We start from the raw sequence: 13,860 nt of genomic DNA, 5'->3' as shown, positions 1-13,860 counted from the left end.
ACCTATTGCTTGTTAATGAACATTTCAAATAAATCTATTGTTTTGTAAATTTCATATATTAATTAAAATTTTTTAAAAATTGGGAGCAACTATACGAAAGAATGCATTTGCCAACTCGATGCCGAAGAAGGTCGCGGCATTGGCGGGGAAGGCCCGCAGTATGACAGGTGTAAAGCCACTTAAAAAGTTTAAAAAAAAAATTTATATTAATTAAAGTTAATATTATTAACAATTTAATAAACTTACCGATATAGGGCGGTGATTCCATCATTCTTCAATAGATCCGCCAATACAGCTCTAATTCCATTGAATTTGCCCTCAGGTGCTGACAGATTAAAGATAAATAAAAATAAAAATTAAATTATTTTAGGGGATTCCCCTCCACCTACCAGATTGCAGTCGACTCTTTAGGACATCGGCTGGCATGCCACCAATCCAATAGAATGTACCCGCCAATCCGCCCGCGACAATTGCCGGTATTAGGTCTACATTGGGTCGGTTATAGCGTCGCTTATACTCGTTTGTTAACAGCTCATAGCCTAGAAAATATAGTCCATTTGCGGGTATATCTATAAATATAAAATAACTTTAATTTGGATTTAAATACCCTGGGATTAGTGCGTCAAAGTCGCCGCGCCACAATAGTTAACTAAACGGGATTATAAATTCACTTAATATGTGATAATTGTGTCTCGATATCGATTAGATCAAAATTGAGAACAGCTATTATACAATCACTTATTGAACAATATCAACATGCGCCGTGTCTTCAATTAAATAAGAGTAATTAAAATAAAATTACAAAAAGATTACGAGTAACCACTTTATAGTACAGATCTTTTTAAGTTGCACTTGTGACTGTCAAACTAATTAAAATTACGTAATAAATTCATTAGACGGCACAATTTTTATTTTTTTTATCCATTTTTAATTCAAATCATATTTGTTTGCTAAGCGTTTTTTTTTTACAACTGAATAATTGTTATTAAGGTTATCTTTTATAATGCACTGCTTGCTCAACTCCACAGCATTGTACTGCACTTCTGGATCTCAAACTGTGACAACGCATATTCTACACTGCTTGTTTAATTGCACTGCACTGTGCATTCTAAACTGCATTTGAGACTTTTAGACTGCTGCAGCACATTAACCTCATGCAAATATATAGTTTTAAAAATTCCGTAGATAGATAAGTTTCTTTGACTTTATTCCAACAAAAAATGAATGTAAGAAAAAGTGTCTATTATAATGACGCAAAAAATCACAAAATGTGTTGACAAAACTATATTCAAAGATAATTCTGTCTACAAAACCAATTTGTCATAACTTTGTCAAATTTTAACTTATATTTTTGAGGAATGTCAATTTTATCAATATTTGGCTGTATCTCTGTACATTCTCCTTGTCACATTTAAAAAGTGTTCTCGCAAACCTCGGTATTTGTAGCTTGATATATTATTTACCTGTTGATCGACAAGTATATTTAAACTCGATTCACAGTTTGGATTTTCATCCCTAAGTTAATATAAAAATACGCTTTTATTTTAGCTCTACACATTTTGACTCTTAACACGAACATTTGAATAAATTCATTGCACTTCCTGGGGTAAAAGCAACTACAATTAATAACAATTCATCTTCAACTAGAAATTGGGAGTGAAATAGTTGAAGAACTTATTGGCCAACTCAATGCCAAAGAAGCAGGCAGCATTCGCTGGGAAGGCACGAATCATAATTGGTGTTACGCCCCGATATAAAGCCAATGGACCATCCTTAACAATCAAATCCTTGAACACGCTGCGCACGCCATGCTTATAGGTGCCCTCGGGTGCTACAAAAGAATTAAAACTTCAATATCTTTAAGCTATTAAATATTTTATGTATAGCATACCCGACTGCAGTCGACTCTTAAGGACATCAGCGGGCATGCCCAAAATCCAGTAGGCCATGCCAGCAGCGCCGCCAGCAAATATGGTTGAGGCAGTGTTGATTTCTCCCGTCTTCGATTGCGCCTTGGCCACATCCTGAATGTACTCGTACACCAGGAAGTACAGGCCATTAGCAGGCAGATCTGCAATTCGATTTGAAAGAATGTTTAAATATGCTCTTCAGTTTGAATATATGTTATTAACTAATAATTAAGAACTATATAACTACATAAGGAACAACATTTACTTCATAATTTCTCATTTCTTATCATTTACTCACATTTCATAAAATTTTCTCTTATTATTTTCTTAATTGTTTTTCTTATTTCTTTCTTGATGATCTGAAAATATGATACGGCAATTATGCGAGCACTGTGTGAATTTAAATTCTCTATTTGTGGGATAACCCAGCGGCGACTTCCACGGCGACATAGTTGACTTGTTTATTTGTAAATGAAAAAGTCTGATAAACTTTATAAGTATATGCATATAATAATACCAACTGCAGTCGAGAGCACTCAACAACAAGATACCATGTAATCCGTATTGAGATACCACAAAAATTATTCACAGTCACTAACTTCAGTATCCAAGACAAAAGTAAATGCTTTGCAAGTATCGAACGGTAGATGGCGCCACTGATTCACTATAGATTGCTGAATAACTTTTGTGTTTATCCGATTAAAATACTAAGATCTTATAAAAGCGTGATAATAGAAATATGTGACAAAAGAGAAATAACTTTAAAACTAGCAAAAGTATTGAAATTTTCAAATTAACATAGCTAATATTTATTTCTTCTTTATTAAATTGTAGCTGCCTTCTTTCCATTGTTACAACCTTTTAATTAAAGTTATAAGTCCCCTCTATGTTCATTACCAACATTTTACAGGGTAGTATATTATAATGTATGTATATGTAGCGAGCGCAGAATGCTGAAGAAAATATAAACAAGTTACTGGACTGATATAAGAAAGAGTTTAAATATCAGCATGAATAAAAACAAAAACGTAAATAAACGTTTGAAATGAGTAAAAAACTAGTTTTCAAATAAGATAAACAGTCATTATAAATAAATACAATGTACTTTAACTAAATTTATTCAAATAATTATAATCGATTTCGAATAGATTTCAAAAAAAATATTAACAGGTTTTTACAAAGTTTTACAATACGTAATATTCAGAGAGAAAAAAATTTGTTTTTAATTCAAAATATATGATACAATACTGGGAAAATGTTATGTCATTATTTTTAGAGCGTATGCTAAGATTTTAGCTTCATCATTTTTCGATAGAGACAGAAAAAGAAAGAAAGTGATTTTTTAACTGAATATAATACTTACTTAAAACAACCAAAATTTAAATTATTAAGTGAAAAATTTATCAATTTTATAAACTATAGATTATTTAAAAACAAATACTGGAAGCACAATATAAAGTGTCAATATTTATAAAGCTGTTGCTAAGTCTTCAGTGAGAGAGAAACAGATAAAGACGGATAAACTTTTTGTTAAAATATATTCATAGAGTCTAGAGACAGATGTTATACAAAATACTTAAAATTGGTAACATCAATATTTATGATAAATGAAGAAGACTTTATATAAAATAAAAATTTAAAGAGATAATCCGAAATCTATAACGAAAAAGATTTTTGCGTCATACACAAGCGAGACGACCTTGTGCCCAATGATCTCTCAGCCATGTGGACAAAAACTTTTCAAACCGACACGATGCCCACTGCAGTCAACATAGCCAGACTTTTCTCGTTATACATAATATACATGTATACATTTAACAGCAATGGACCTTATCGCTGAGGATGTTAAATCAGCCTCATTTCCGTTTAGAAATACATAAAGATATTAAATATGACTTCGAATTGTCGGTTATTTGCTGATTTCGTTCTCAGTTGAATGGGAACCATGGGACAGACTTTTAGTGTATGAATGGAATTCGAGGCAAACGTGCCTGCTTGAAAGAAATCCGACATCGGAAGCGAAATTGGACATAGCCGCAGACGATAATGAGAATGATAACGATAATGACGTTAATGAAACTGATGATCGTTATGTTGATAGTGAGTGATCTGCAAATAATATTTCGTTGCCCAGCTAATGAGACACTCTAAATAGCAGTGCCAGTTGCATGCTGCCTTGCCACATGGGGAGGTGGAATTTGAGGTGGACGTGGAGGCGGACCCAATTGCTGAACAGGATAGATCTAATTGCCCCTCGAGCTGCAGTTGCCAATATGCCGCCTTCAATGAGCTGCCCATTGCACGTTGGGTGAATCACATGACCAGCGCTGATGATGATACCAATCTTGATGATGCAGATTTTCTAATGCCCTCTAGAATAAAGCTAGCGACTTGTCTTCTGCAGGAGGAGAAAGAAACGCAGCTTTTGCTCAATGCCCTGCCCATCGATCTACAGGCATTGATCCTCTTGCACACGGGCAGTTTGAATAATCAGCTGACAGGTGAGTTGAATAACAGCAGATTCTAATTAAGAATCGCTATTTCGGTGGATGATATTAAAAAATGTTATTAATCTTATAAAAGCCTAGTTAAATTAGAAGATAAAGTATCTTCTTGATCTTGCAAGCGCTTTCTTAAAGCTTTAATGTGTTTCAAGCGATAAGTATAACATGATGACATTTCACTAAGGTAGCGTTTAAAGATTAAACATTCGTTATACGAAACGTATATAAGAAAATTTGTATCCAATTAGCGCAAATTGACATTCAAACATTTGATTAGTTTATCAAAAGCTTTCCAAGCAGCTTTAATGTACTGTATACTGAAAGTCGACTAATTTATTGTCAAGTTTGTATAACAGAAGACAGCTGTGTGAGGTTTTTAAAAGCTCAGATAAAGCTTTAATGTGCTTTAAGTAGTAAAGAAATAGATTACTCGATACCCAATAATTTAGTCAAAAATTTACAAAATCAAGAGCGAGTTGAGTTTAGTGGACAGTGGACCGCTAGCTTTATAAACTTGAAAAGCATGCTAGAAGCTTGAAATTCTTTTGAGATAGAATGTAATATTATGATTAATGCCCAAATTGAGCAGACGACGCAAAACAACATTGTTTAATCTTCTTTAATGCTTTTATGTGCTTTAAGATTAAATAATTAAAATATTTGATGACCAGTATAGCAAAAACAGATTAAATTAATTCCAAAAAAAGTTGAGCTTAACTTAGATTGTTAGCTTTGTGAGTTTTTTAATATTTGTGTAAGCTTATTTTGTATAACAAAAGACAGGCAAATAAGTGAACTTTTAAAAAGTTTTTGATAGTTGTGATGCGCTTTAAGTTAAAAAGGACAATCAAATATTCAATTAAACCGCCAAAGGTTAAGTTAAGAAAAGAGAAGTTACTTTTGTAAGCTTTTAAAGATTAACCAGAAGCTTAAATGTGCTTAAAACTTCAAATCAAGTGCCAAAATAAGCCAAAGCCAATGTTCTCAATTACAGTTAATACTAGCAGCCTGCGTGTACTCAACCAGCTGATGACACTGGAAATTCGCGGCACGGACACAACAACGCTTATTATCGATGAACCGCTGGAGTTTCTGCAGCACGCCAATTTCGAGGGATTGCGATTACAAGCGAGCGATAAATTGCAGCGTCCCAAGTATTCCAAGTTGCCCAGCGATGATTACGAATACAAGCCGCCAAGTGATGTGGCTGGGAATGAAGTGACACCCAAATATCAGCTGCAATTCGAGGCAGATGCCGCTGTGGAGATAATGAGTTATGAACAGCATGTGGAACGATTAAAACAGACACGAATGCCAAGTTTCCATGGCTGGAGTCGAATGGAAGTGTTGCGCATTCACAATTGTCAGTTGAACCAGTTGCACTGGCAAATGTTCGATGGCCTAACGCAGTTGCATTATCTAAGCCTCGAGCGGAATGACATTGAGGAGCTGCAACCTTTTGCATTTTCGGGTGCACCACATTTGAGAAGCCTCTCGCTGGCTCACAACTCTGTGGCACGATTGTATTATTTAGGATTAGCTGGTCTTCTGGAACTGGAGACTCTCAATCTGGCAGACAATCATTTGGAGCGTTTAAGTGAATCAAGTTTTCCCCCCTTGCCACGCCTACAGAAGGCGGATCTGAGACAGAATCCCATAATGTACATATTGCCCGCAACATTTTGGGTTATGAACGATACTCGGGAGTTGCAGCTGGGAAGTGAAGTGGCAGCTCTGGAGTTACGCAGCTGGAACAGCTATGGACAGTTCGATTCGTTGCACAAACTTCAAAAACTGCACTTGGGAAATGTAACCACAGCCAGTTTGGAGCAAGGAGTTTTTAAGGTAAGTTGTAGTTTAACTTTATACAACTTTACATATAATGCAACTGTAGTAATGTGAGATTTGAGTTTTTTTTTTTTACTTGCATTTGTTCTGTAGAATTCTTAAGAAATATGAATTTTTATTTTTTCGAAAGAAATGTACTCTTTTGATATTTTTATTACACTGAAGTTTTTTAAATAAATTTTTGTTGGCATAATTATTTTAATTCATAAAAACTACAGTGTTACCCAAGAATCTAAAAAAAAATACGATTTTCATGTTAAAGTTTAAAAAAAAATGAACTGTTTACAAAAACCAACCTTAAGAAAAATTTTGTACTTTACATTTTAAGACACTTGTTTCTTAAAAAGAAAAGTTCTCAATGTAAGGGCTTTAATTATTTTAATAATTTACAGAACATACAATGTCAGTTTGCATAATGCAGGAATTGTATTTAAAACAAGCATTTTCAATAATTTCCTCGAGTTTAAATACTTGAACATTTATCGATACTCAATTTTTAAATTACATTATTAAGCTGAATCTGTGTGTCTTCCCATAGGGACTGCAATCTTTGGAGCAACTGACATTGAGAGGAAGCATTGTCAGCGTGCAGTTTGATGCATTTGCTGGAATGGAGCAATTAAGGGAGCTGGACATGAGTCAATGCGGCATCGTGGAGTTATCGATGGATGCATTTATGGGTGTCAAGCGTTTGCAACTGCTCAACTTGTCACACAACAATTTGACACATGTGCCGAATGGTTTATTGGATGATCAACAGCAATTGGAGATGGTGCAACTACAGGGAAATCAGTTGATAACACTGCCCACAAGATTCTTTCAACAGCCGCGATTGCGTGCGGCACGTCTAGATCAGAATCCTTGGCAATGCAGCTGTGACATGAGCAGCTGGAAGCCACGACTCACTAATGCGATACGCCTGCCCAGCGTTAAGAGCTGCATCCGCGATATTCATGGCCAGGACATTTCCTGTCGTCATGTCGTAAGCTACGAGACGGACAAAAGTCTTGTGCCACGATGTGCCAACTACAATGGACGCAGTGTTTACTATGTGATGCGTAAACAACTCCATTGTGGCGCCATGTTAATTCTTACACCCTCAAAGGCGTCCAGCACTCGTGGCCTGCCACATTGGCGCAAATTGGAGATGCAAAAGCAGCAACAACACTTGAACAGCTCCAAGAAGCCAAAACAGAAGAAGAAGCCTTCCAAGAAACAACACAAAGTGCATTTCGCACAACGGAACAGCCTTGATTTAATACTGCGACAGCAACAGCAGCAGGAGCAGCAGCAGATGCAACATAATGAGGCATCATTGCCAGCATCTGAGACACAGGAAATGTCCAATGAGATTTAACATGCACACACTCGCACATAGTATAGCTTTAAGTTGAATATAATGTTTAATGAATGATTAATATGACAAGTTAATTAGATAAACTGAAATATATACAATTACGCTTAGACTGAAAATCAACTTCTGTTTCCAACTCTAGAGGTTAATCTCAAATTTTTAAAATTTTTCCACTATCTAGTACGGAGTGTCAATCTTTAAGAATTAATTAACTTAACTTATTCATAAGCTTAAGGCCAATCAGTTATAAATTGAGCATTCAGCGCACAGTCTTGAACTACTTATTTGCCACCAAAGGTGAATATATTTTTACAATATAGACAATGGATAACTTACCCCTGAGCATTGTAGCGCAGCTGCCTTTGAATACACTACGCAGACCTCCCTCCTTGTATAGTTTTTTGCCACAATCAATCATGCCAGAGTATTTCTTTTCGCCATTGGGGCCAGTGCCTTGGGTTTGGAGCAGCACTTTAATACGCTCCCCGGGCGCCATGATAAATGTGGAGAAGAGACCGGAAAAGGAGCCGGCCACAAAGATTTGTGAGTATGTTAGCTTGGCATCCTCACCGCGCTGTTGCAACCGCTTGCCAACTGCGTAACCGGCAAAGCACATGGCAAATATGGGAGCGACACCTGTTAAAGGCGCCGACATGCCCCGATATAGACCCCGAACACCCTCTTGGCGTATGGTCTTGGCAGCACAATCAAAGGTGCCACTGTATAAAGGCTTCTCGCCAGGCGCGGGTCGTGGCATTGTTTGTAAACGCACCTAAAAAGTGAATAAAATTAGTAGTCTTGAATTTTGGTCTATTTGACGCACCTTAATTGTATCCAAGGGATGTCCTGAGAGCACATTGCAAATGCCTCCAAATCCGCCAGTGATAAAGGACTTAATCGGATTTGCTTTGCGCTCTGTAGGTGCATTCTCCAACTTCTCAGCAACTGCCATAGTAACAAAATTTGTGGAATCTGCAAATTATATTGTTATTTGATAATAATGTTATCAAAACATTAATGTTAAATTACTGTTAATCAAAAATAATACTTTAACATTTGCAGCATTTGATCAACTTATTGTAATTAAAGCCATTAATAAAAATATCTGTGCAAATATCTGTTAAAATTAAGAAAAAATACAAGCTTGATACATAATTTACAATAACTCGAGAATTCACTAAATTATCAATACTTTTGTCTATGACTGTATATGGCAAAAAAAAATCAAAATGGTCTATTAACCTTTTAACATACTTTTTACAGCAGCTGTGTGTAATATTTTCGCATATCTAATCTAAATACAACTCCCTCTATTTTTGTTTGCATTGTAATCTGCATAAATATACATATTTATACACATATATTTTTGTAAAGTCATTATTGAAGTTTGCACCTTGACCATAGATAGACATTGCCTAATCTGTATTGGACATTTGCTTTAGCTGATAAGGATTAACAACAATTACAACAATGCAAATGCGACAAGTGTTACGACATCACCCAAAGGATTCGCAAATTGTACCTCAGTAGCCTCTCACCTGATAAGCGAAATTAGTGACCCAAGCTCAAAAATAAAGTTGTCGTTGTGGCGATGGAGGTAGCAGAGGCGATGGGTAGCAGAGGCGGTGGCAGCGGCAGTGACAGCGGCAGCGGAAGAGCGTCACAGTGGGAACCTGTTGCTGGCAGCAGCGCAAAGCTCTGACTGATTTTTCGCTTCAGAGGCAGCGTCTGAGAAAGGGAACGGATTTAATCGTTATCAACACACATTGAATTTAGCGTCAAATAACTTTGGCATTTTGGTTTTGGCCAAAATGTGAACACGTTGCGTTGTTACGTATGTATGTACGTACCTAGGCAAACTCAATTTGTATTAACTTTGCTGCATTGCCGGCACTGTTGGGTTCAAAGTCCGTTGTCGCTTTAGGTATTGAGCACTGCCGCTTCTATCTTTGACAACAGCAATCTGCCGGAAAAGCTTTGCTAATTATACACATATATTTTTAATAAGAAGTTTGTTTACTTTCTTATCAATACAAATTTAAAAATGGAAATGCCGAAGCAATGTAAAAATGTTTTTTGTGTAATTGCTATGTCGACCTAGAGAGGAGCGCAAAACACAACAGGCACTCACGAATAAGCACGATCCCTTCAATTATGTGCACTCTACAATTAAATTGCTTTACTGCTTACCATCACATTGTAAAAATAAATTAATATATTATTTATTTTATTTATTATCTTTGTGTTTTCAATACAAGTACAATGTTAATATTTTATTTGTATAACAATTACAGTCGGCACGAATGTATTACTCGTGTGACAAACACGAAATGGTTCCATCTCAACTGTAATGTGAAAATTCAGCGCTGCCAACCTGTTTTAATATTTACAAACATTTGCACAGCTGATCACACTTGCCATTTACCTTATTCGCGCGGCATTGTACAGAATTCAAAGGTTTCTATCAAAATATTTATATATTTAGTTACACAGTTTTTATATACTAAATAAAACAGTAAAATAGCATCTATTTGGCCACAACCTTAAACTTACGTCTAGAAATTCATTAAATCGTTGGCCAACTCTACGCCAATGAAAACCGCTGCAGTTGAGGGAAAGGCGCGTATTAAAATTGGCAATACACCGCGATACAACGCCTTGGGACCCTCTGTGGCCATTAGGTTCCTAAAAACACTCCGAATACCATGTTTATACGTGCCCTCGGGCGCTATATAAAAGGAAATTAAAGTTATAATCGATGGGAATACACGGTAGTGCAAGCCTTCAAGATACTAACCCGATTGCAGTCGACTTTTAAGTACGTCAAAAGGCACAGCTAGAGACCAAAATACAATGCCAGCCATGCCGCCGGCAAATATTGTTGAAGTCGGTGTTATATGTCCCGCTCGTCGTCTTGCCAAATCCTGTAGACCCTCGTAGACAACGAAATAGACACCAGTTGGTGAATCTGTAAATGAAGTGTTAATAATGATTGAACAAACGTTGTTGATTTCATTTAAATCGACTTAAGCTATCGCATAAACTAAGTTATATACTAACCTCTGAGAACGCAGGCGCAGGTGCCTTTAAAGAGACTACGAAGGCCGCCCTGTTTATAGAGTTTGAAGGCTGTATCCACCATGCCATTGTACATCAGGGGTCCCCCTGTGATTGGCTGTGTTTGCAGGAGCACCTTGATGCGATCCGTTGGCACTGTGACAAGGGCTGAGCATATGCCAGCGCCTACACCGGCCATGAAGATTTGTGTATAGGACAGTTTAATCTGATCGTCTGTTTGAAGCAAACGCTTGCATGCCGCATAAACGGCAAAATCCACAGCATAAATAGGTGTCACACCGACCAGAGGTGCTGATATGCCTCTATAGAATCCGCGCACACCTTCCGTACTAAATGTCTTCACGGCACAGTCAATAATACCTTTGTACCTGGGCGGTTGCCCAGCTGGCGGCAATGGCATTGTCTGTAGTCGCACCTACAAATTATTGTAATACACGGAAATAATTTCAAGTCTTGTTTTATATTGATAAAATCTCTGTAAAATATACCTTGATGGTGTCCAGTGGATAGCCGGTGAGCACACTGCAGATGCCTCCAAATCCGCCAGCGATAAACGATTTCGCGGGATTGGCTTTGTGATCGGTTGTTACCGCTGTCATGTTGTTGCTGCACAGTATTTACGTAAATAAATCCAGAATATCGTCAACTTCTTAGCGACGCTTACTAATTGATACATGCACGTGTGATGACTGTTGCTTGGGTTATGTTATCAGTGAGCTGCGCTGCCTTTTATTTGTACTAAGAAATTCCGGAATTTCGACAGCGAGCTCAATTTCCATCGCAAACACAGTTTTATTCCAAAGAAACCATATGTTTCTGCCAACTAAAAACTTAACATTATGTAAAACTGTTATTATCAGCGATATACCAAAATCAGCTGTTGTGTAAGTTAACATTACAGTAACCACTAAACTTAACTGATCGCAGCAATTTAATTGTAATATTTACCAATTTTGTAAGTTTGGACTTCCGTTTTAGTGTACTTTTTTTGTTTCAGTTTACATTTTTAAAAATAATAATTTTGATAGGCTTTCATGTTGAACAGATTGTAAATGTATTTTGAAAAAACAAATGTTAACTACAATTGCAATACTTATGTTCATTACAAGAATTACAACTGGTAATACTGCATAACTAGCTAATTATATCGTCAATTAAATTAAACAGAAATTCGAATGATAATTTCCGTTTATTTGGCATTCAAAAGGATTGGTATTCATGAACAGTGCTGCCAACTTTTTAGAGGAAAAGAAAGCTGGTTCTGGCTGGAAATAATTTTAGGGTGGACTTTTACATAGCTTTAGAAATATATTAGCAAAACATAGCTGAATATATATTGAAAATCTCCATATTTCTGGATAATAGCACTAAGCAAATAACCTATAGAGAAGTCATCCCATACAACTGAAAGTGTCTCAGCTAAAAGCATGACGGGGCGTCCACTGGGTAATTTTTCGGTGGACGCGTCGTTTGAGGGAAATTATTTTTGGTTTCTATTCAGTTGGCTGGCCGAGCTCGTTGCTGGCACAGCAAGCGAAACACAAAACATGCGTGCTATGAAATACCCTTTAGCTATAAAAAATAATTGTCTTTAATATTTTATAAAGAAAAACATCGTAAATCTTATAATTTTATAAATGTAGATAATAAAAAATATGCGATGTGTTGTTTTATAATTTTGAATATTTATTTGCGCTTAAAATTTCTTCATTAAAAAATTTATTTGTACAGGGTATTAGAGCTTACATACAAATTTTAAAGGGAAGCAACTTATTAACAAAGCGATGTTGTCAATTCTCTCAGCAGCCCATACATATGCACACACTTATTGTAAGATGCACGCATACATAGAGATGAGCCTGCGCGCCCAAATACATCTCTCTCTGTCTGGCTACATAAGGACACGTATGTGCAAAGAGGGCGAGAGATGAATATTCTTATTTTGTATGACTTTTCGACGAGCGCTAACAGAGCACTATGGGGAATTTGAGCAGTTTTATGAAATTAATTAATAACTTGAAAACTGAGTAAGATATTCTGATATTGTTTTTTTAGTATTATTATTTTTTTTTTTTTTTATTACTTCCATTAGCAAATAAATAGTGATTTTAAGCATTATTTTATTAATGCTTTACTGATAAAATAATGATTATTTTTTAGCAAAAAAATAAAACTCAAGAAATAATCAATAATTTTGAGCCATAATAAAAATAAAACTCATGAGATAATGATTACTTTTTTTTTTTTTGATTATTATTTGAGTTTTATTTTTGTTATTTTGACTAGAAATATTCTATTTTCCTTATAAAAGTCAAAATGACAACTTGAGTTTTATTTTTTTGCTCAAAAATAATGATTATTTTTGAGTTTTACTTTTATAAAAATAATAAAAATCAAATATAATGATTATTTCTTGAGTTTTATAATAAAACTTATGATTACAGTCCCTGATATATATAAATGTTAACTATAAATATTAAAACAAAAACTATCAAGGTTTTAAAACTACAATTTAATTTAAGACCGATTGTTCCCATGGCAGTTACATGATTTAGTATTCCGATTTAAAAAAATGTTCAGCAAGTTATTTAAGTTACTGTTTGTTTCACAAATTCGAAGTTTGGTGGCGATATCCAACAAGTAGCTTATGCTAAGCCTTGATCGGGTCAGCTATAATATATAGTAGTCTGGTTTTAACAAAATTTGATAACAACAGACAATCAAACCGATGCGGTAAAAATTTGATATAGCAAATAATTGGGGCTTAGAAAAACCAAACATTAATCAATTTAAAAACAAATAAATTTGGTTATTTTGTGATACTTTGGCCTTTGTCATTTGACAGCTCCAACATTAATTTTTGCTGATTAGAGTATTATTACAATTTTGGGGAATTTCATAAATATTTTGTGAATGTTATCCCACAAAAAAAACCTCTAAGCGAGGTAAAAGTCTAGTGACGAAAGCAATTTCTAGACCCAAAATTTCTGATATCCAATTTTGTGACGACAAAATTCAGTTTAATCTAAAATTTTAAATAAAAATATAAATTAATATAAAAAAACGAAAATTGGCATTGTGCACTGTGAGTAAAAAGGGTGATCTTCTTTGTACATAAAAATAACTTTTTGCGCAGTGCCGAATGCCAATTTTCGTTTTTTATATT

The 13,860-nt window shown here is 35.3% G+C and overlaps 4 protein-coding genes across 7 annotated transcripts; 1 reads left to right on the top strand and 3 right to left on the bottom strand.

The window, feature by feature from the left end:
• Positions 1-35: 35 nt before the first annotated feature.
• LOC117781885 (congested-like trachea protein) lies at positions 36-724 on the bottom strand. Its single transcript, XM_034618766.1, has 3 exons — positions 390-724; positions 247-325; positions 36-178 (listed from the first exon to the last, which is right to left on the bottom strand). The coding sequence occupies exons 1-3, from the start codon at positions 424-426 to the stop codon at positions 73-75; spliced, it is 222 nt and encodes a 73-aa protein (XP_034474657.1). The 5' UTR covers positions 427-724; the 3' UTR covers positions 36-72.
• Positions 725-1,510: 786 nt separating this feature from the next.
• On the bottom strand, positions 1,511-9,305 carry LOC117780201 (congested-like trachea protein). The gene is made up of 5 exons (XM_034616633.1): positions 9,155-9,305; positions 8,440-8,588; positions 7,953-8,388; positions 1,892-2,071; positions 1,511-1,831 (listed from the first exon to the last, which is right to left on the bottom strand). Exons 2-5 carry the CDS (start codon positions 8,566-8,568, stop codon positions 1,644-1,646), a joined length of 933 nt encoding a protein of 310 aa, XP_034472524.1. The 5' UTR covers positions 8,569-8,588; positions 9,155-9,305; the 3' UTR covers positions 1,511-1,643.
• Positions 3,848-7,735, top strand: LOC117780200 (insulin-like growth factor-binding protein complex acid labile subunit). The gene is made up of 4 exons (XM_034616632.1): positions 3,848-4,010; positions 4,066-4,411; positions 5,409-6,259; positions 6,801-7,735. The coding sequence occupies exons 1-4, from the start codon at positions 3,957-3,959 to the stop codon at positions 7,617-7,619; spliced, it is 2,070 nt and encodes a 689-aa protein (XP_034472523.1). The 5' UTR covers positions 3,848-3,956; the 3' UTR covers positions 7,620-7,735.
• Positions 9,252-11,517, bottom strand: LOC117780202 (mitochondrial magnesium exporter 1). Of its 4 annotated transcripts, XR_004617064.1 has the most exons (6): positions 11,183-11,517; positions 10,677-11,109; positions 10,414-10,584; positions 10,170-10,344; positions 9,467-9,579; positions 9,252-9,344 (listed from the first exon to the last, which is right to left on the bottom strand). XR_004617064.1 is itself a non-coding variant. In XM_034616635.1 (5 exons), the coding sequence occupies exons 1-4, from the start codon at positions 11,291-11,293 to the stop codon at positions 10,172-10,174; spliced, it is 888 nt and encodes a 295-aa protein (XP_034472526.1). In that variant the 5' UTR covers positions 11,294-11,517; the 3' UTR covers positions 9,982-10,077; positions 10,170-10,171. The 4 variants fall into 4 exon arrangements, 3 of the variants coding, with proteins under 3 accessions (XP_034472526.1, XP_034472528.1, XP_034472527.1); XM_034616635.1 differs by lacking the exons at positions 9,252-9,344; positions 9,467-9,579 and adding an exon at positions 9,982-10,077; XM_034616637.1 differs by lacking the exons at positions 9,252-9,344; positions 9,467-9,579 and adding an exon at positions 9,982-10,056.
• Between the last annotated feature and the right edge of the window lie 2,343 nt (positions 11,518-13,860).

Source organism: Drosophila innubila, assembly GCF_004354385.1.
Source record: "Drosophila innubila isolate TH190305 chromosome 2L unlocalized genomic scaffold, UK_Dinn_1.0 4_B_2L, whole genome shotgun sequence".
Taxonomy (NCBI): domain Eukaryota; kingdom Metazoa; phylum Arthropoda; class Insecta; order Diptera; family Drosophilidae; genus Drosophila; species Drosophila innubila.
Note: the sequence above shows the minus strand (reverse complement) of the source record. Positions and strands in the feature narration are given on the sequence as shown.

What these genes read in the sequence shown, in the direction of transcription:
- LOC117781885 (XM_034618766.1), bottom strand. Translation starts at nt 426, where the DNA reads ATGCCAGCCGATGTCCTAAAGAGTCGACTGCAATCTG. An exon ending in AAAGAGTCGACTGCAATCTG is followed by an intron (nt 326 to 389) that starts GTAGGTGGAGGG and finishes TTAATCTGTCAG; the next exon opens with CACCTGAGGGCAAATTCAAT. An exon ending in GGAATCACCGCCCTATATCG is followed by an intron (nt 179 to 246) that starts GTAAGTTTATTA and finishes AAACTTTTTAAG; the next exon opens with TGGCTTTACACCTGTCATAC.
- LOC117780200 (XM_034616632.1), top strand. Translation starts at nt 3,957, where the DNA reads ATGAGAATGATAACGATAATGACGTTAATGAAACTGATGATCGTTATG. An exon ending in TGATGATCGTTATGTTGATA is followed by an intron (nt 4,011 to 4,065) that starts GTGAGTGATCTG and finishes CACTCTAAATAG; the next exon opens with CAGTGCCAGTTGCATGCTGC. An exon ending in TGGAGCAAGGAGTTTTTAAG is followed by an intron (nt 6,260 to 6,800) that starts GTAAGTTGTAGT and finishes GTCTTCCCATAG; the next exon opens with GGACTGCAATCTTTGGAGCA.
- LOC117780201 (XM_034616633.1), bottom strand. Translation starts at nt 8,568, where the DNA reads ATGGCAGTTGCTGAGAAGTTGGAGAATGCACCTACAGAGCGCAAAGCA. An exon ending in ATCCCTTGGATACAATTAAG is followed by an intron (nt 8,389 to 8,439) that starts GTGCGTCAAATA and finishes TTCACTTTTTAG; the next exon opens with GTGCGTTTACAAACAATGCC. An exon ending in TAAGAGTCGACTGCAGTCGG is followed by an intron (nt 1,832 to 1,891) that starts GTATGCTATACA and finishes ATTCTTTTGTAG; the next exon opens with CACCCGAGGGCACCTATAAG.
- LOC117780202 (XM_034616635.1), bottom strand. Translation starts at nt 11,293, where the DNA reads ATGACAGCGGTAACAACCGATCACAAAGCCAATCCCGCGAAATCGTTT. An exon ending in ATCCACTGGACACCATCAAG is followed by an intron (nt 11,110 to 11,182) that starts GTATATTTTACA and finishes AATAATTTGTAG; the next exon opens with GTGCGACTACAGACAATGCC. An exon ending in CTGCGCCTGCGTTCTCAGAG is followed by an intron (nt 10,585 to 10,676) that starts GTTAGTATATAA and finishes CTTCATTTACAG; the next exon opens with ATTCACCAACTGGTGTCTAT.